Here is a 21,379-nt window from a genome sequence, read left to right on the forward strand (position 1 = left end):
AGATTTAATATGCATTATGGAATAAACCAACCGATGGATAAATTAGGGAGGTTGCACCACCTGTGGGAGAGAGCACAGGATATTGTATACAAGGTAATATTGTATACAAGGTAATTAATTACATGTCAAATATACATATATATATATAAATTGTACATCTCATAACTTGGCAACAGGACAATACAACATCTATATCATACAGCTAAACCTGGCTGTGGAAGCCTACGGTGTCCGTTGTGCTACCTCAACAGTCCTGCGCCGGTCTCTGTGATATTTTGGGCACTATAGGCTACTTACATGTGGCATATAGATATTATATGGACTATCAACAGCAACATAATAACTTTAACCAAAAGGGAAGTAGAACTTTAGCCAAGGGAAGTAGTTGGGGGGTCGCAGGTGTTGTGCTGCAGAACCCTCAACACATCCACTTCCCGCGGCGATGTATGGAAGTTAACCAACGATTTACCACTGATTTATGGATGGCTCCACGACATGGGTGTCGCTCCTGTCCCCAGTTAAAATAGCCAACTGGCGTGAACAATGGCTTCAGTTGGAGCATGCATATTCATTTGATTAATCAGTTATGCAAAGGACAATGAGACGGAAGAATTAGCGCATCAATACACAGAAGAAGAGAACACGAGTGAGAAGTTAGGTTACTGCCGCGTCTCTTCGGTGCAGCTATGGCACTAGACTGTACATCGCTGACAAAACTAACCCTTGTTTTATGTGTGGCGGGTAAGTGTGCTTTGATCAATTATATATAATAGCTATTTGTTATTTTGCTTTTGTTTGCTGGTTGTTTTTCTGTTTTTTAATTGTATGCAATATGCCTCCCTGGCGCACTTCCTATTCTTACTAGATAGCCGAACCGTACCAAGTGATCTACAAATGACTTACATTGACCTTTTTCGTTTGATATAGCCTATACAACTTATTGCATAATGCAAACGTTTGACCATTACGGAAACATAAATAACAATTTAAATGTGTGCTGTAGAATGAAGCTAAGGATGAAAATGTCATATTTTGACATTAAACCATTTTCGATTATTGACGTTATAAAAGTGAAGTGTCCAGTATTATGATTTTGTTCAGTATTCACATAGAGCGTCTGGTCTCTAAGCTTTGGTCAGCAGCTTTCTCAGGAAGATGTCTTTCCAAGTATTTTCTCATTGAGAGTCTACACATGATCCTGATGAATATGAAAACATGTTCGCACAATAATAAACAAAACAGCTGACCAAGGTGAAGGATATCTGGGCCAAACTGAATGAATCAGCAGCATCAAATGCATGAAGATGCAGTCAAAGTCAATGCAACGCTTTCTATAAACTGGTCTCTATACATTTGACACAAAGCTTATTTATTCCGCTTTCCACTGGGCAACACACTGGTTGAATCAACGTGATTTCAATTCATTTCAATGAAATGACGTTGAACCAAGGTTGAATAAACGTTTAATTGCACCCCTGACTGTTCTCTCTGCTACCGCACGGCAAGCGGTACCGGAGCGCCAAGTCTCCGTCAAAACGGCTTCTTAATTAACAGCTTCTGCCGGATAAGACTCATGAACAGCCAATCAAATGGCTACCTGGACTATTTGCATTGACTCCCATTTTACACCTTCATGTACATATTACCTCAATTACCTCGACTAACCGGTGCCCCGCACATTGACTCTGTACTGGTACCCAAGTATATAGCCTCACTACTGTTATTTTACTGCTCTTTAATTACTTGTTCTTGATCTATTTTCTTCTCTTTTTTTATTTTTATTTATTTATTTAACTTCAGTTTATTTTAGTAAATATTTCCTTTACACTTATTTTTCTTAAAACTGCATTGTTAGTTAAGAGCTTTTCACTGTAAGGTCTACTACACCTGTTGTTTTCAGCGCATGTGACATATAACATTTGATTTGATAATTGACATCTGTGCCCAGTGGGTTGTCCCCAATTCACCCACAGGAGGATATCATTACTAATAGTAGCCTAATTATAGATGGCTCTCGAATGACATTAGTCAGAGTACTCACATCAGAGGTTATTGCTGGGTAAACCTTGTGATTTTAAAGGCACCATCTGTATTCTGCTACTGTTCAATGGTCATTTAACTGCCTTTGGGCACTTTGCTGTTCCACCTTTCTGTCACCCCTGGTGACCCCTGGAGCTGGTCTCATTCTCAGTGTCAAAAGAAGGGTGAACTATTAGCTAGAGGAAGTCAGGAGAACCCGTACAGTAGCCTGAGCGTCAGTCTGGTTGTGCTATCATGCCAACTTGGTGCTCATTGCCATGACGACCATGTTTGACTTGACAAGGACAGCAATGGAGAAGGAAAGAGCAAAAACAGATCTGGGACACTGAGTTTCCCATAAAGTGCTTTGTGCTGTCTGTACAAAAACATCTAACTTTAATCATGAAACTCTCAGACATCAACCATTCAAACCCTCTCCATGGCTCTGGCACTTAAGAGACAACATTTGGGACTTCTTACAGCTGAGGTAGGCTACCAAGTACTGAGCCCCGACTTTAGCCTGACTTTTTCGTCCAGGCAGGGGGCACTTCACACCTCTATGTTAGGGACTAGGTTGCCAGGGTACCCAAACACAGGCCATAGCTGGTAGAGTTACAGACCCCCCCACCCCTATCTGAACCATTTGGTTGCATTCCAGAGTTCTGGTTGAGAACACCTCTGTAAACCCCTGGGGCTCCACACCAACTCACCAGCTGGACATTTATCTACATGGACAATCCTCTAGCCCTGGCCTTGGACTCATTTACAGACAGCAAGGAGACCCTACAGGGTGGAACATTGTGTTAGCTCATTTACAGACAGCAAGGAGACCTTCTACGAGCCCTGGCAGAGTGGAATGACCATTTACAGACAGCAAGGAGTACAGGGTGGAGGTTGGACATTGGGTGGCTTAGCGCTCATTTACAGACAGCAAGGAGACCTTCTACAGGGTGGAGGTTGGAGCCCTGGCAGAGTGGAACGTTGGGTGGCTTAGCGCTCATTTACAGACAGCAAGGAGACCTTCTACAGGGGGAGGTTGGAGCCCTGGCAGAGTGGAACGTTGGGTGGCTTAGCGCTCATTTACAGACAGCAAGGAGACCTTCTACAGGGTGGAGGTTGGAGCCCTGGCAGAGTGGAACGTTGGGTGGCTTAGCGCTCATTTACAGACAGCAAGGAGACCTTCTACAGGGTGGAGGTTGGAGCCCTGGCAGAGTGGAACGTTGGGTGGCTTAGCGCTCATTTACAGACAGCAAGGAGACCTTCTACAGGGTGGAGGTTGGAGCCCTGGCAGAGTGGAACGTTGGGTGGCTTAGCGCTCATTTACAGACAGCAAGGAGACCTTCTACAGGGTGGAGGTTGGAGCCCTGGCAGAGTGGAGCCCTGGCAGAGTGGAACGTTGGGTGGCTTAGCGCTCATTTACAGACAGCAAGGAGACCTTCTACAGGGGAGGTTGGAGCCCTGGCAGAGTGGAACGTTGGGTGGCTTAGCGCTCATTTACAGACAGCAAGGAGACCTTCTACAGTGGGGGGAGGTTGGAGCCCTGGCAGAGTGGAACGTTGGGTGGCTTAGCGAGTGGAACGTTGGGTGGCTTAGCGCTCATTTACAGACAGCAAGGAGACCTTCTACAGGGGGAGGTTGGAGCCCTGGCAGAGTGGAACGTTGGGTGGCTTAGCGCTCATTTACAGACAGCAAGGAGACCTTCTACAGGGGGAGGTTGGAGCCCTGGCAGAGTGGAACGTTGGGTGGCTTAGCGCTCATTTACAGACAGCAAGGAGACCCTACAGGGGGAGGTTGGAGCCCCACTGCAGCATTTACAGACAGCAAGGAGACCTTCTCAGGGGGATGGAGCCCTGGCAATAGGTGGTGAACTGTAGTAGCGCTCATTTACAGACAGCAAGGAGAACAGCATTCTCATTTACAGACAGCAAGGAGACCTTCCAGGGGGAGGTTGGAGTGGCAGGGATGGGGGGCGTGTTCAGGGTGGAAGCACTGGCAGAGTGGATCTGTTAGGTCTGGGTGGAGGTATGCACATCCGAATGGGCCAGGGTTTCAGGTAAGGTGGAGCTGATGTGGTCCTTGACCAGCCTCTCAAAACACTTCATGATGAAAAAACTGAGTGCTATAGGCAGAGCGATAGTCATTTAGGCAGGTTACCTTTGTTTGCTTGAGTACCAGGGACAATGGTGGACATCTTGAAGCATGGATGACAGACTGGGACAGTCTATTCTGGTGGTCCAGTACGGACTGGTCAGGTTAGGATGTTTCCTTCAAGACATGGGTTCAAATAGTACTTGTTGTCTTTAAAATACTTCAAGCTGCATTAGATTGAGCTTGCCTAGTGCAACGGAATGGTCCCAAAAGTGCAAACCTTGCCTATCCGGTACTCCAGGCAGGCTCAATCAAACTCTTATTAATGAAGGGTATTTGAATAAAGATCTTTGTCTGTATGCATCAAGCGTCTCAGAGTGAGACTGCTGATCTAGGATCTGGTGCCCCCTGTCCATATAATCTTATTGTTTATGATTTTAAAGGCAAAACTGATCCTAAATCATCACTCCTACTCTTAGACGCTTGACACATTTAGCCCCTGTTTCATAAACTTGCTGCCTCCCTGATTGCTTCCAACAACTACGCTACAATCTGATGACATGTTCCTTCCCTCTGAAGCAGCCCGTGGCTTTCCCCCAGTGAGCGGCTGCAGCGATGCCTATGGGAGGGCCATTCCCCCAGTGAGCGGCTGCAGCGATGCCTACGGGAGGGCCATCTCTGACTTCTGTGTGACCAAGTTCACTCTGGACATGGAGGCCCTGGACCAGAGCCTGTGGTGCAGCTGGTCCGACACTTTTCAGTCAGTATAATCTATATTATTCACCTACATTTGATTCATCCTAAATAGAGTTGAGTTCAATGACATTTTCTTGAATTATGTCACTGTATTATTTGTCAGTATTACTTGCAAATGATGCTCTGCCAGTTTAGCAGAGGTCCTTGTCTTTACAAGACCGTTCCATCTGGAGAGTGTTTACATGTCTATCGCCATAACAGATACACAGATAGAAGGATTCTTCATAGGAATGTTCCTGTGATGTGCCAGGAATGTTTCCAAGAGACCATTCCCTTAATGTGAAATCGAATTGACCCAGAAAGTGGTTACTATGTTCTCAGAACTTAAGCTGTGAATGTTCTAGACACATGTCATGGAAACATGGCAGAAACGTTCATGCGTCCAGGTTTCTGTGGTTTAGGAGAATATTCCATCAAACGTGGTTGCCATGTTCTCAGAACATGAGATATTCATGTTTTAGACATGTTTCATGGGAGAGTTGCCAGAGCATGTGACCCCAGAACATGTATTACTGTTGCAGAGTCAATCAAGGCCCTGATTGGTGAACATGTATTACTGTTGCAGAGCCAATCAAGGCCCTGATTGGTGAACATGTATTACTGTTGCAGAGCCAATCAAGGCCCTGATTGGTGAACATGTATTACTGTTGCAGAGCCAATCAAGGCCCTGATTGGTGAACATGTATTACTGTTGCAGAGCCAATCAAGGCCCTGATTGGTGAACCACTGATCCATTCATCGTTCTTTGTCTGTTTCAAAGTTAAGGATGCTCACGCATAGAATGTTTTCAACTTAGATATTTGACACACTTTGACACACATAATTAAATGATGCATGTTATTTTATAGAGTGGTTATTATTCAACATGTCCTCAACTGGGATTTGAACTTACAACGTTTAGGTTCAGAGTACTCAGATCTTCCTGCTACACCACCATCTTTCAGTGGTGGTCTTTCAGTGGTGGTCTTTCAGTGGTGGTCCTTCTGTAGCTCAGTTGGTAGAGCATGGCGCTTGTAACGCCAGGGTAGTGGGTTCGATTCCCGGGACCACCCATACGTAGAATGTATGCACACATGACTGTAAGTCGCTTTGGATAAAAGTGTCTGCTAAATGGCATATATATATAATATGACTGTTGTTTAATCAGTGATTTGATTGACTTATTTCAGCAATTGAAGGACATTCAGTATAGTTGTGTAATGTTGGTGGGGCATGTCAACCTGTTTTAATGATCCTCCTGAATCACTAGGATCAATAATAGTTTGTCTGGAGTGTACTTTTAACAGAGCTGAGATTCACCCTATTGCTTACACCTAACAAGTTGTCTCAGATCTAAACAATTGCCTAGTGAGAAGGGTTTAGTGTTTCTTCTGGACAGGGCCTAACTATACTGGCCCAATAAGCACATGCAAGAACAATCCGGTGTCCAGTTTTCATTCAAACATTTTAATATGTTCCACTATCATTAGACAACTATCCAATCACTGATGAGAGAATAGTCAAATTAACTGACAACTATCCAATCACTGATGAGAGAATAGTCAAATTAACTGACAACTATCCAATCACTGATGAGAGAATAGTCAAATTCACTGACAACTATCCAATCACTGATGAGAGAATAGTCAAATGAACTGACAACTATCCAATCACTGATGAGAGAATAGTCAAATTAACTGACAACTATCCAATCACTGATGAGAGAATAGTAAAATTAACTGACAACTATCCAATCACTGATGAGAGAATAGTCAAATTCACTGACAACTATCCAATCACTGATGAGAGAATAGTAAAATTAACTGACAACTATCCAATCACTGATGAGAGAATAGTCAAATGAACTGACAACTATCCAATCACTGATGAGAGAATAGTCAAATGAACTGACAACTATCCAATCACTGATGAGAGAATAGTCAAATGAACTGACAACTATCCAATCACTGATGAGAGAATAGTCAAATGAACTGACAACTATCCAATCACTGATGAGAGAATAGTCCAATTAACTGACAACTATCCAATCACTGATGAGAGAATAGTCAAATTCACTGACAACTAACACAGATGTGGTTTAGCAACACGATCTAAATGTGGTGAACCATGAGGTTGTGAGTTCAAATCAAAGGTGTGAACATATTGAATAATAATTGCTGTATGAATGAACATGTAGAATGGAATCATGTGTGTCAAATATGTTGAAAACACTATGTTAAAAGCACTGTCTGTGTGGAACCTTGCCAACAGACAGAACGAGCTGTGAATGGATCTGTGAGACCAATAGTCAAATTAATGGACAACTATCCAATCACTGATGTGATGAATGTAATAAAAAATACAATCTTTGATGAGAGAATAGTCAATTAACCATCAGGCAACTATCCAATCACTGATGACAGAAAGGTTCCTGCAGCGTTCCCATGAAACTATCCAATCACTGATGAGAGAATAGTCAAATTAACATGTTCAACTATCCAATCACTGATGAGAGAATAGTCAAATTAACTGACATCTACCAAAACATGCTGAAATAGTCAAATGAACTGGTTTTTCCAATCACTGATGAGAGAATAGTCAAACTAACTGAAACTGGTCACCAATCATGATGAGAGAACATCACGGGTAACTGACAACTGTTCCAATCACTGATGAAGGAGGGAGAGGCAGGGAGTGAGAGAATAGTCAGGGAGAGAGAGAGAAGGTCGGAGACTGACATTTAGTGAGCAATCACTGATGAGAGAATAGTCAAATGAACTGACAACTATCCAATCACTGATGACAGAATTTGCAATAAACAACTATCCGATCACTGATGAGAGAATAGTCAAATGAACTGACAACTAACACAGATGTGGTTTAGCAACACGATCTAAATGTGGTGAACCATGAGGTTGTGAGTTCAAATCAAAGGTGTGAACATATTGAATAATAATTGCTGTATGAATGAACATGTAGAATGGAATCATGTGTGTCAAATATGTTGAAAACACTATGTTAAAAGCACTGTCTGTGTGGAACCTTGCCAACAGACAGAACGAGCTGTGAATGGATCTGTGGTTCACCAATCAGGGCCTTGATGGGCTTGGCAATAGCAACAAGGTGTGATGTGTAATAAAAAAATATATTTTCTTTGGAGAACGTTTCTTTGGGACCATCAGGCAACGTCCTGACAACTGATACACAGAAAGGTTCCTGCAGCGTTCCCATGAAATGTGTCTAGAACATTAATGTTGTATATTCTAAAAACCATGTTCTAGATAATTCTGCTTGATAATAAGGGATTCTCCTAACGTTATCACCAAAACATGCTGAAAAGGTTCTCTGAAGGTTTTTTGTTAGCATAGATAGAATGTTCCCCGGACTAACGGAAAACTGGTCACTCAAACATTAGGAGAACATTACGGGTAACATTACAAAAATGTTCTTTCTCTCTAACCCCTACCACCAGCTGGGTAGGGAGGGATTTAGGTGTGTGAAGGATGGGAACCCCTACCACCAGCTATGGAGTTATCGGAGAGGTGTGTGGAGAGATCGATTTAACCCCTACCACCAGCAGGTCAACTGTTTTAGGTGTGTGGAAAGTCCCCTCTCTAACCCCTACCACCAGCTAGAAGGATTGAGAAAGAGACAGTTTGCATAAACAAATATTAACCCCACCCCCAGACTTGGTAGTATATTTGTGTGTGTGTGTGTGTGTGTGTGTGTGTAACCCCTACCACCAGCTATGTGTAGTTATATTTAGTGTGTGTGGTGTGTGTGTCTAACCCCTACCACCAGCTATGGTAGTTATATTTGGTGTGTGGTATGTCCCGTGCTCTAACCCCTAGGACCAGCATGGTAGTTATAAGTTGTGGTAGTCACCTTTGGGGTTTCCAGTGTCAAAGAGAGTCAGAAATTACACTGAATTCATCTACGCTCTTTTAGAACAAAGTTTCCAATGAAGAAAACATTTAATCAACTTTATTCAGTCGAAACACCTCTGATATTATCAGGAGACCAAAGGCACTTCAGTGTTTCTTAGCTCTAATTATATTCACTCAGTCATACTGCTGGTATGTCCCTCTCTAACCCCTACCACCTAGCTATGGTAGTTATATTTAGGTGTGTGGTATGTCCCCTCTCTAACCCCTACCACCTAGCTATGGTAGTTATATTTAGGTGTGTGGTATGTCCCCTCTCTAACCCCTACCACCAGCTATGGTAGTTATATTTAGGTGTGTGGTATGTCCCTCTCTAACCCCTACCACCAGCTATGGTAGTTATATTTAGGTGTGTGGTATGTCCCCTCTCTAACCCCTACCACCAGCTATGGTAGTTATATTTAGGTGTGTGGTATGTCCCCTCTCTAACCCCTACCACCAGCTATGGTAGTTATATTTAGGTGTGTGGTATGTCCCTCTCTAACCCCTACCACCAGCTATGGTAGTTATATTTAGGTGTGTGGTATGTCCCTCTCTAACCCCTACCACCAGCTATGGTAGTTATATTTAGGTGTGTGGTATGTCCCCTCTCTAACCCCTACCACCAGCTATGGTAGTTATATTTAGGTGTGTGGTATGTCCCCTCTCTAACCCCTACCACCAGCTATGGTAGTTATATTTAGGTGTGTGGTATGTCCCCTCTCTAACCCCTACCACCAGCTATGGTAGTTATATTTAGGTGTGTGGTATGTCCCTCTCTAACCCCTACCACCAGCTATGGTAGTTATATTTAGGTGTGTGGTATGTCCCCTCTCTAACCCCTACCACCAGCTATGGTAGTTATATTTAGGTGTGTGGTATGTCCCCTCTCTAACCCCTACCACCAGCTATGGTAGTTATATTTAGGTGTGTGGTGTGTCCCCTCTCTAACCCCTACCACCAGCTATGGTAGTTATATTTAGGTGTGTGGTGTGTCCCCTCTCTAACCCCTACCACCAGCTATGGTAGTTATATTTAGGTGTGTGGTATGTCCCTCTCTAACCCCTACCACCTAGCTATGGTAGTTATATTTAGGTGTGTGGTATGTCCCCTCTCTAACCCCTACCACCTAGCTATGGTAGTTATATTTAGGTGTGTGGTATGTCCCTCTCTAACCCCTACCACCAGCTATGGTAGTTATATTTAGGTGTGTGGTATGTCCCTCTCTAACCCCTACCACCAGCTATGGTAGTTATATTTAGGTGTGTGGTATGTCCCCTCTCTAACCCCTACCACCTAGCTATGGTAGTTATATTTAGGTGTGTGGTATGTCCCCTCTAACCCCTACCACCAGCTATGGTAGTTATAGGTGTGTGGTACCCCTACCACCAGCTATGGTAGTTATATTTAGGTGTGTGGTATGTCCCCTCTCTAACCCCTACCACCTAGCTATGGTAGTTATATTTAGGTGTGTGGTATGTCCCCTCTCTAACCCCTACCACCAGCTATGGTAGTTATATTTAGGTGTGTGGTATGTCCCCTCTCTAACCCCTACCACCAGCTATGGTAGTTATATTTAGGTGTGTGGTATGTCCCCTCTCTAACCCCTACCACCAGCTATGGTAGTTATATTTAGGTGTGTGGTATGTCCCCTCTCTAACCCCTACCACCAGCTATGGTAGTTATATTTAGGTGTGTGGTATGTCCCCTCTCTAACCCCTACCACCAGCTATGGTAGTTATATTTAGGTGTGTGGTATGTCCCTCTCTAACCCCTACCACCAGCTATGGTAGTTATATTTAGGTGTGTGGTATGTCCCCTCTCTAACCCCTAACCCCTACCACCAGCTATGGTAGTTATATTTAGGTGTGTGGTATACCACCCTCTCTAACCCCTACCACCTAGCTATGGTAGTTATATTTAGCTGTGTGTACCACCTAGTATGTCCCTTTCTGCTAACCCCTACCACCAGCTATGGTAGTTATATTTAGGTGTGTGGTATGTCCCCTCTCTAACCCCTACCACCAGCTATGGTAGTTATATTTAGCTGTGCTAACCCCTACCACCAGCTATGGTAGTTATATTTATGGTCCCCTCTCTAACCCCTACCACCAGCTATGGTAGTTATATTTAGGTGTGTGGTATGTCCCCTCTCTAACCCCTACCACCAGCTATGGTAGTTATATTTAGCTGTGCTAACCCCTACCACCTAGCTATGGTATCTATATTTAGCTGTGCTAACCCCTACCACCTAGCTATGGTATCTATATTTAGCTGTGCTAACCCCTACCACCTAGCTATGGTATCTATATTTAGCTGTGCTAACCCCTACCACCTAGCTATGGTAGTTATATTTAGCTGTGCTAACCCCTACCACCTAGCTATGGTATCTATATTTAGCTGTGCTAACCCCTACCACCTAGCTACGGTAGTTATATTTAGCTGTGCTAACCCCTACCACCAGTATGGTAGTTATATTTAGCTGTGCTAACCCCTACCACCAGTATGGTAGTTATATTTAGCTGTGCTAACCCCTACCACCAGTATGGTAGTTATATTTAGCTGTGCTAACCCCTACCACCAGTATGGTAGTTATATTTAGCTGTGCTAACCCCTACCACCTAGCTACGGTAGTTATATTTAGCTGTGCTAACCCCTACCACCAGTATGGTAGTTATATTTAGCTGTGCTAACCCCTACCACCAGCTATGGTAGTTATATTTAGCTGTGCTAACCCCTACCACCTAGCTATGGTAGTTATATTTAGCTGTGCTAACCCCTACCACCTAGCTATGGTAGTTATATTTAGCTGTGCTAAGCCCTACCACCTAGCTATGGTAGTTATATTTAGCTGTGCTAACCCCTACCACCTAGCTATGGTAGTTATATTTAGCTGTGCTAAGCCCGCTGGTAATTCCAGCTGTTAGTTGGCCCTTTCCCACTCCGTCGGTTGTAGACCGAAACAGACCTGTTTTCAAAGAGTCACTTTTTTGAGACATGTTTTGAGGAATGGCTATTTTGATGCCAATTAATATTGAAAATAAACCTTACAGTGCCTTCGGTAATTATTCAGACCACTTCGGTAAGTATTCAGACCCCTTCGGTAAGTATTCAGACCCCTTCAGTAATATTCAGACCCCTTCGGTAAGTATTCAGACCCCTTCGGTAATATTCAGACCCCTTCGGTAATATTCAGACCCCTTCGGTAATATTCAGACCCCTTCGGTAATTATTCAGACCCCTTCGGTAATATTCAGACCCCTTCGGTAATATTCAGACCCCTTCGGTAATTATTCAGACCCCTTCGGTAATATTCAGACCCCTTCGGTAATATTCAGACCCCTTCGGTAATATTCAGACCCCTTCGGTAATATTCAGACCCCTTCGGTAATATTCAGACCCCTTCGGTAATTACTCAGACCCCTTCGGTAATTATTCAGACCCCTTCGGTAATATTCAGACCCCTTCGGTAATATTCAGACCCCTTCGGTAATTATTCAGACCCCTTCGGTAATTAATCAGACCCCTTCGGTAATATTCAAACCCCTTCGGTAATATTCAGACCCCTTCGGTAATATTCATACCTCTTCGGTAATTATTCAGACCCCTTCGGTAATTATTCAGACCCCTTCTGTAATATTCAGACCCCTTCGGTAATTATTCAGACCCCTTCGGTAATTATTCAGACCCCTTCGGTAAGTATTCAGACCCCTTCGGTAAGTATTCGGACCCCTTTTTCCACATTTTTTTTTTACATTCCTGCCTAATTCTAAAAATGAATAAATGTTTTTGTTTTCATCAATCTACACACATTATTCCATAATGACAAAGAAAAAAATGGTTTGTAGAAATGTTTGTTAATTTATTTAAAAAAGAAAAACGGAAATATCACATTTATGTAATTATTCATACCCTTTACTCAGTACTTTGTTGAAGCAACTTTGGCTGAAATGAAAGCATTGCGTCTTCCTGGGTATGACGTTACAAGCTGTATTCTGGGATTTTCTACTATTCTTCTCTGCAGAGCCTCTCAAGCTCTGTCAGGTTGGATGGGGAGCGCCACTGCACAGCTATTTTCAGGTCTCTCCAGAGATGTTCGATCGGGTTCAACTCCGGGCTCTGGCTGGGCAACTCAAGGACATTCAGAGACATGTCCCGAAGCCACTCCTGCGTTGTCTTGGCTGTGTGCTTAGGGTCGTTGTCCTGTCTGAGGTCCCGAGAGCTCTGGAGCAGGTTTTCATCAAGGATCTTTCTGTACTTTGCTCTGTTCATCTTTGCCTCGATCCTGACTAGTCTCCCAGTCCCTGCCTCTGAAAAACATCCAATCAGCATGATGCTGATACCACCATGCTTCACCGTCGGGATGGTGCCATGTTTCCTCCAGACGTGACGCTTGGCATTCAGGCTAATGAGTTCAATCTTGGTTTCATCAGACCAGACAATCTTGTTTCTCATGGTCTGAGAGTGTTTTGGCAAACACCAAGCGGGCTGTCATGTGTCTTTTACTGAGGAGTAGCTTCCGTCTGGCCCCTCTACTATAAAGGCCTGATTGCTGGAGTGCAGTAGAGATGGCTATCCTTCTGGAAAGTTCTCTACAGAGGAACTCTGGAGCTCTGTCAGAGTGACCATCGGGTTCTTTGTCACCTAAGCCCATTCTCCCCTGATTGCTCAGTTTGGCCGGGCAGCGAGCTCTAGAAAGAGTCTTGGTGGATGCAAACTTTTTCCATTTAAGAATGATGGGGGCACTGCGTTCTTGGGGACCTTCAATGCTTCAGAAAAGTTTTGGTACCCTTCCCCAGATCTGTGCCTCGACATAATCCTGTCTCGGAGCTCTACGGCAATTCCTTCAAACTCATGGTTTGGTTTTTGCTCTGACATGCACTGTCAACTGTGTGACCTTATATAGACAGGTGTGTGCCTTTCCAAATCATGTCCAATCAACTGAATTCCACACAGATGGACTACAATCAAGTTGTAGAAACATCTCAAAGATGATCAATGGAAGCAGGATGCACATGAGCTCAATTTCGAGTCTCATAGCAAAGGGTCTGAATACTTATGTAAATAAGGTATTTCTCTTCTTTTTTGGGGCATTTTTCTCTTTGTCATTATGGGGTATTGTGTGTAGATTGATGCTGATTATTATTATTTTAATCTATTTTAGAATAAGACTGTAATGTAACAAAATTTGGGAAACATCAAGGGGTCTGAATACTTTCCGAATGCACTGTATTTAAAAGTTAGAGTTGGTTTTCTCATGCTGCCCCCGAGTTTCAATGTTTTATCCCCCTTGCAGGCCTTACGAGGAACTGACCAACTGCACCTATTTTGTGGCACTCAAGATGCACTGCTTCTGGCCCAACCAGCAGATAGACGAACTCTTCATACGCCTCCACCGGGACTACTTTCACGACTGCGCTCTGACCGGCAGGCTGCTTCGGGACCCTCCTATACGTATCTTGGGGCCTTTCATTGGAGTGCCTGTGCTGGTCACTCTGCTCATGACTGCCCTAGTGGTGTGGAGCGGTAAATGCTGCCAGGGAATCGTGTAACTGTCTCATCCTGGGTGAAGGTGCCCCTGGGTACGGAATACAGATCTAGGATCAGTTTGCCCTGCCAAAATTCTAAACTGAATCATTAGCGGTGGAAACGCAAAACTGACCCAAGGCCAGCTTCTAGGGATCAACCTGACCTCTTGGAAAACGAACTCCAGCTTATCTGATAGGGGAGCCATGATGGAGGGGACACTGAACTGGGGCAAACGACAAGCAGAGATACCCAACAGCATACTAAGACTGTAATCTTTCTGTGATGGTTGTTGTTTGATGGACACTGGCGGTATGAGTGAAGGACCTCTCAGAAGCCTACTACTGAAACAAAGCAAAGGCTATTTAACATTGTACTATGGCTCATCGATAACCCTAGAAATTCCAATTGAAAACATGCATTGTATTGTTGTAAACCACAAAGTGGCCAACCAAGAGAGGGCTAATGTTGTGTAGGGCACGGAGGACAGATAGTAAATACCTCGTATGTCAAAATCAATGCAACAACATCTGTAATGTAGCTTAGGGCACCAGCCAAGTCTTTACATGAACTGAATAGATGTATATAAAGGGCTTCACAGAAAAGGCTGTATTTGATCTAGACAGCCATGTCCAGTAGCCACGCCCAGTAGCCATGCCCAGTAGCCACGCCCAGTAGCCATGCCCAGTAGCCACGCCCAGTAGCCATGCCCAGTAGCCACGCCCAGTAGCCATGCCCAGTAGCCATGTCCAGTAGCCACGCCCAGTAGCCATGCCCAGTAGCCACGCCCAGTAGCCATGCCCAGTAGCCACGCCCAGTAGCCACGCCCAGTAGCCATGCCCAGTAGCCATGCCCAGTAGCCACGCCCAGTAGCCATGCCCAGTAGCCATGCCCAGTAGCCACGCCCAGTAGCCATGCCCAGTAGCCACGCCCAGTAGCCATGCCCAGTAGCCACGCCCAGTAGCCACGCCCAGTAGCCACGCCCAGTAGCCATGCCCAGTAGCCATGTCCAGTAGCCATGTCCAGTAGCCCAGTAGCCATGCCCAGTAGCCATGCCCAGTAGCCACGCCCAGTAGCCATGCCCAGTAGCCACGCCCAGTAGCCACGCCCAGTAGCCCAGTAGCCAGTAGCCCAGTAGCCATGCCCAGTAGCCACGCCCAGTAGCCACGCCCAGTAGCCACGCCCAGTAGCCCCAGTAGCCACGCCCAGTAGTAGCCACGCCCAGTGGCCACGCCCAGTGGCCACGCCCAGTAGCCACACCCAGTAGCCACGCCCAGTAGCCACGCCCAGTAGCCATGCCCAGTAGCCACGCCCAGTAGCCATGCCCAGTAGCCACGCCCAGTAGCCACGCCCAGTAGCCACGCCCAGTAGCCATGCCCAGTAGCCACGCCCAGTAGCCACGCCCAGTAGCCACGCCCAGTAGCCACGCCCAGTAGCCACGCCCAGTAGCCACGCCCAGTAGCCAAGCCCAGTAGCCACGCCCAGTAGCCACGCCTTTTAAACCCAACAAAACAGGAATGATCTTCATCAGAACATGTTGTTTTATATTCTACTGTTTCACAATGGATTACAGAGCCATGACCACTGCATGTACCTATAGATACACGTGTCTGATTATTCATTCATTAGTATCTATTCATGTGCATTCTAAACAGAGAAATAAACAACTACAAATACTAATATGATAAAAGTGAAATAAGAAATCGTTTTTGGTATCCATTTATTTTGATATCAATATGATATTTGTTTGATATCCAAACATGAATGAGAACAGAATTGAACTCCGACCTGAGGAGTGTAGAGATGCCCCTTCAGCCCACAGCCAGAACCAAAGCTCTCTTCCTGGCACTGAGTGTCATACTACCATCCACCTACTACCATATCTATCAGATTCAGGAGTCAGAGTACTCCAACATCCCAATACACACACACCTGTGTAGAGAGGTATCAAAAATACATTACAATATGAACCATTCAAAAACAACCGGCTGTTCTCATACTGTGGTGGGCAGAAGAAGAAGGCACACACACACACACACACACGCACGCATGCATGCACACGCACACACACACACACACACACACACACACACACACACACACACACACACACACACGCATACACACACGACACACACACACACACACACACACACACACACACACACACACACACACACACACACACACACGCACGCACACACACACACACACACACGCACACACACACACACACACACACACACACACACACACACACACACACACACACACACACACACACACACACACACACACACACACACACACACACACACATACACACACACACGCACGACACACACACACACATTTTTCTTGTTTTATGAAAAGGCAGTCAGCACACCACACAATGAGTCAGCACACCAGAGGGCCCTGGGTCTCCCTGAAGGAGAATGGAAGAAACTAAAAGATTAAAAGCCACTTTGACTGACAGCTCGCCTTAACACAAGTGGCAGAATATAGTCCCAAAGCCAGCTCGCCATAGCAACGGGGTTATTCATCTCATTGTGACTGCAGTAAAAAGGCCTCACTCCCCCCTATCTGAGATATCTACTGCAGCCCTCATCCTCCACATACAACACCCGTTCTGCCAGTCACATTCTATTAAAGGTCCCCAAAGCACACACATCCCTGGTCCGCTCCTCTTTTCAGTTTGCTGCAGCTAGCGACTGGAACGAGCTGCAACAAACACTCAAACTAGACAGTTTTATCTCCGTCTCTTCATTCAAAGACTCAATCATGGACAATCTTACTGACAGTTGTGGCTGCTTTGTGTGATATATTGTTGTCTCTATCTTCTTGCCCTTTGTGCTGTTGTCTGTGCCCAATAATGTTTGTACTGGGTTTTGTGCTGCTAACATGCTGTGCAGCTGCCATGTTGTATTGCTACCATGTTGTTGTCATGTGGTTTTGCTACCATGCTGTGTTGTCATGTGTTGCTGCCTTGCTATGTTGTTGTCTTAGGTCTTTCTTTATGTAGTGTTGTGTCGTGATGTGTGTTTTGTCCTATATTTATTTATGTATATTTTTAATCCCAGCCCCCGTCCCCACAGGAGGCTTTTTACCTTCTGGTAAGGCCTTCATTGTAAATAAGAATTTGTTCTTAAGTTCTTAACTGACTTGCCTAGTTAAATAAAGGCTCAATTTTAAAGAAATTTTCTTAAATGAATTAAAGCCTGGGCCCAGAGCTATAGCAATACGGCCGCTGTCCACTCCCTGTGGAGAAGGTGTGAGATGGACTTGGTGCCAGATGGACTTGATAAGTGAAACCTCACAGTAACATCCCACCTACAGTGGTATTGCCTTAAGGAATGTACAGAGATGAAGCCTAAATGAGTACACAGCCTAAAATAGCCTTATAACACCTTACAAACACTGTCACCTATTGAGCCAAATCTAATAGAGCGGTAAGTGATTGTAATTAGTTATAGGAATGCAATCAGAAAACATTAGCGAGTGAGTTCGCAATGTTTGATTGAATCATTAGGAATGTAATGGATGTGTGATGACCACCTGTGGAGTGCACATGCATTGGTCCTTATCAGTATCGTCATGGTGACTGACCGACCTTGTTGTTATGCATTTGGGGACCAGCGTTCCATGTATTAGCTGTCATGAGTAAGATAATTACTTCTGAGATTGGTATGGAAAGCAGACCCTGGTGACTTAGGGAGAGAGGAAGAAAGTGAATACAATGTAAAGTGATAGTGAAAACATCCCGAGACCTGACCCCAATGAATCAGGAGAACCACTCGCAAGTAGCTGATTCATAGCTATTTATAAGTCCTCTCCTCTTCCACACTAAGAAACCCACCGTCTCAAACCCACATCATCACCCAGAAAGCTCCCTGGCTCCCTATTGCCCCTGTCTCAGCTGGCCTGCTGTCAGCTTGGCTATATGATCATTAAGGTGGTCCCAGACACTAGTCCCAGACACTAGTCCCAGACACTAGTCCCAGACACTAGTCCCAGACAGCCACAGGCAGAGACTAATAGCCCGGTAATACTAAGTTAAAGTAGCTCTAGTCCTTAGAGAGGAAGATGGTACGGTGGGCATCTGACATTACATCTGAAGAGGAGAAACAGAACTGAGATAAAGGACCTGGGGTGTATTCAATAGGAACGAGCAAACAGGCCCAAACTGGGAGGGAAACACCTGAACTAAAAGTTTTTCTACGGTGTGCACTAATGAATACACCCCTGTAGTTTCTGGGAAGCTTCTTCAGAGAAGGCTTGATGAACGCTTCCATGTTGAGGCCTGGAGTCAGAGTTTAGTGGGTCAGGTATATCCAGGTGGCTATAAGTTGGGTCTGTGTTGTGGCTATGCGTTGAGTCTATGAGTTGTGGCTATGTTGTGGCTATGAGTTGGGGCTATGTTGTAGCTATGTTGGGGCTATGAGTTGGGGCTATGTTGTGGCTATGAGTTGTGGCTATGTTGTAGCTATGAGTTGTGGCTATGTTGTAGCTATGTTGTAGCTATGAGTTGTGGCTATGTTGTAGCTATGAGTTGGGGCTATGTTGTAGCTATGAGTTGGGGCTATGAGTTGGGTCTATGTTGTAGCTATGAGTTGGGGCTATGAGTTGGGTCTATGTTGTGGCTATGAGTTGGGTCTATGTTGTGGCTATGAGTTGGGGCTATGTTGTGGCTATGAGTTGGGGCTATGAGTTGGGTCTATGTTGTGGCTATGAGTTGGGGCTATGTTGTAGCTATGAGTTGGGGCTATGTTGTAGCTATGAGTTGGGGCTATGTTGTAGCTATGAGTTGGGGCTATGTTGTGGCTATGAGTTGGGGCTATGAGTTGGGTCTATGTTGTAGCTATGAGTTGGGTCTATGTTGTGGCTATGAGTTGGGGCTATGAGTTGGGTCTATGTTGTGGCTATGTTGTAGCTATGAGTTGGGGCTATGTGTTGGGGCTATGTTGTGGCTATGAATTGGGTCTATGTTGTGGCTATGAGTTGTGGCTATGTTGTAGCTATGAGTTGTGGCTATGTTGTGGCTATGAGTTGTGGCTATGTTGTAGCTATGAGTTGTGGCTATGTTGTAGCTATGTTGTAGCTATGAGTTGTGGCTATGTTGTAGCTATGAGTTGGGGCTATGTTGTAGCTATGAGTTGGGGCTATGTTGTAGCTATGAGTTGGGGCTATGAGTTGGGTCTATGTTGTAGCTATGAGTTGGGGCTATGTTGTAGCTATGAGTTGGGGCTATGAGTTGGGTCTATGTTGTGGCTATGAGTTGGGTCTATGTTGTGGCTATGAGTTGGGGCTATGAGTTGGGTCTATGTTGTGGCTATGAGTTGGGTCTATGTTGTGGCTATGAGTTGGGGCTATGTTGTAGCTATGAGTTGGGGCTATGTTGTAGCTATGAGTTGGGGCTATGTTGTGGCTATGAGTTGGGGCTATGAGTTGGGTCTATGTTGTAGCTATGAGTTGGGTCTATGTTGTGGCTATGAGTTGGGGCTATGAGTTGGGTCTATGTTGTGGCTATGTTGTGGCTATGTTGTAGCTATGAGTTGGGGCTATGAGTTGGGTCTATGTTGTGGCTATGTTGTGGCTATGTTGTAGCTATGAGTTGGGGCTATGTGTTGGGGCTATGTTGTGGCTATGTTGTGGCTATGAGTTGGGGCTATGTTGTGGCTATGAATTGGGTCTATGTTGTGGCTATGAGTTGGGTCTATGTTGTGGCTATGAGTTGGGGCTATGTTGGGGCTATGAGTTAGGGCTACGTTGTGGCTATGAGTTGAGGCTATGAGTTGGGTCTATGTTTTGGCTATGAGTTGGTGCTATGAGTTGGGCCTATAAAGTGTGGCTATGAGTTGAGGCTATGAGTTGGGTCTATGTTTTGGCTATGAGTTGGTGCTATGAGTTGGGCCTATAAAAGGTGGCTATGAGTTGGGTCTATAAGTTAGGTCTATGTTTTGGCTATGAGTTGGGGCTATGTTGTGGCTATGAGGTGGAGCTATGAGGTGGGGCTATGAGGTGGGACTATGAGGTGGGACTATGAAGTGGGACTATGAAGTGGGGCTATGAGGTGGAGCTATGAGTTGGGGCTATAAGGTGGGACTATGAGGTGGGACTTTGAGTTGGGACTATGAGTTGTGGCTATGAGGTGGGACTATAAAGTGGGACTATGAGTTGGGGCTATAAGGTGGGACTATAAAGTGGGACTATGAGTTGGGGCTATAAAGTGGGACTATGAGTTGGGACTATGAGGTGGGGCTATGAGTTGGGGCTAAGAGTTGAGGCTATGAGTTGTGGCTATGAATTCGGGCAAGGAGTTGGGGCTATGAGATGGGGCTATGAGTTGGGACTATGAGTTGGGACTATGAATTGAATTCGGGCCATGAGATGGGGCTATGAGTTGTGGTTATGAATTGAATTCGGGCCATGAGATGGGGCTATGAGTTGGGACTATGAGTTGTGGTTATGAATTGAATTCCGGCCATGAGATGGGGCTATGAGTTGGGACTATGAGTTGTGGTTATGAATTGAATTCGGGCCATGAGTTGGGGCTATGAGTTGGGGCTATGAGTTGGGACTATGAGTTGTGGTTATGAATTGAATTCGGGCCATGAGATGGGGCTATGAGTTGTGGTTATGAATTGAATTCGGGCCATGAGATGGGGCTATGAGTTGGGACTATGAGTTGTGGTTATGAATTGAATTCGGGCCATAATATGGGGCTATGAGGTAAGGTAGGGAAAGTATTACTTTATTCTACCACTAGGGGCACCATATGGCATTTCAGATGGGGAGACCTCACCTCTCCTGCCAGGTAGGATCTCAGTCCTACTCCTTTGAAAACACATGCACACACACCAGCCTCAACACTCAGAGGGACACCGAGGGAGCATGTGTGAGCACATACGCAAGAGGCTGGAGACGTCAGACTATGTGTTCAGAACGCAAACCACTGTAATTACCAGTTACAGTTCATTCTTCAGTAAACCAGAGAAGACAATTGTATTTTAACAAGCTGTTTCTTTATAAAACAAGAAATGGTTGAGCTCATCGGGTATCCAGACTAATCTGAAACATCGTAAACATCT

The 21,379-nt window shown here is 45.0% G+C and overlaps 1 protein-coding gene and 1 long non-coding RNA gene across 6 annotated transcripts in view; both read left to right on the forward strand.

Moving 5' to 3' along the window:
- Positions 1–21,379, forward strand: part of LOC127928942 (receptor activity-modifying protein 1-like) — a 35,799-nt gene that overhangs the window by 14,168 nt on the left and 252 nt on the right. Inside the window, exons 1-3 of one of the 3 annotated variants that reach the window (XM_052516566.1) lie at positions 350–741; positions 4,690–4,867; positions 14,062–15,316. In XM_052516566.1, the coding sequence (XP_052372526.1) occupies positions 687–741; positions 4,690–4,867; positions 14,062–14,317 (489 nt within the window). In that variant the 5' untranslated portion in view covers positions 350–686 and the 3' untranslated portion in view covers positions 14,318–15,316. Of the gene's footprint in view, positions 1–349; positions 742–4,686; positions 4,868–14,061; positions 15,317–21,379 lie in introns of those variants that run through there. The other 2 variants (XM_052516565.1, XM_052516564.1) reach the window with 2 other exon arrangements.
- Positions 8,797–10,589, forward strand: LOC127928943 (uncharacterized). Of its 3 annotated transcripts, XR_008132965.1 has the most exons (5): positions 8,797–9,080; positions 9,136–9,247; positions 9,358–9,525; positions 9,581–9,692; positions 10,234–10,589. It is a non-coding gene; the product is annotated as an uncharacterized LOC127928943 (long non-coding RNA). The 3 variants fall into 3 exon arrangements; XR_008132964.1 differs by lacking the exon at positions 9,581–9,692; XR_008132966.1 differs by lacking the exon at positions 9,136–9,247.

Source organism: Oncorhynchus keta, unplaced genomic scaffold (genome assembly GCF_023373465.1).
Source record: "Oncorhynchus keta strain PuntledgeMale-10-30-2019 unplaced genomic scaffold, Oket_V2 Un_scaffold_5147_pilon_pilon, whole genome shotgun sequence".
NCBI classification, from domain to species: Eukaryota; Metazoa; Chordata; class Actinopteri; order Salmoniformes; family Salmonidae; genus Oncorhynchus; species Oncorhynchus keta.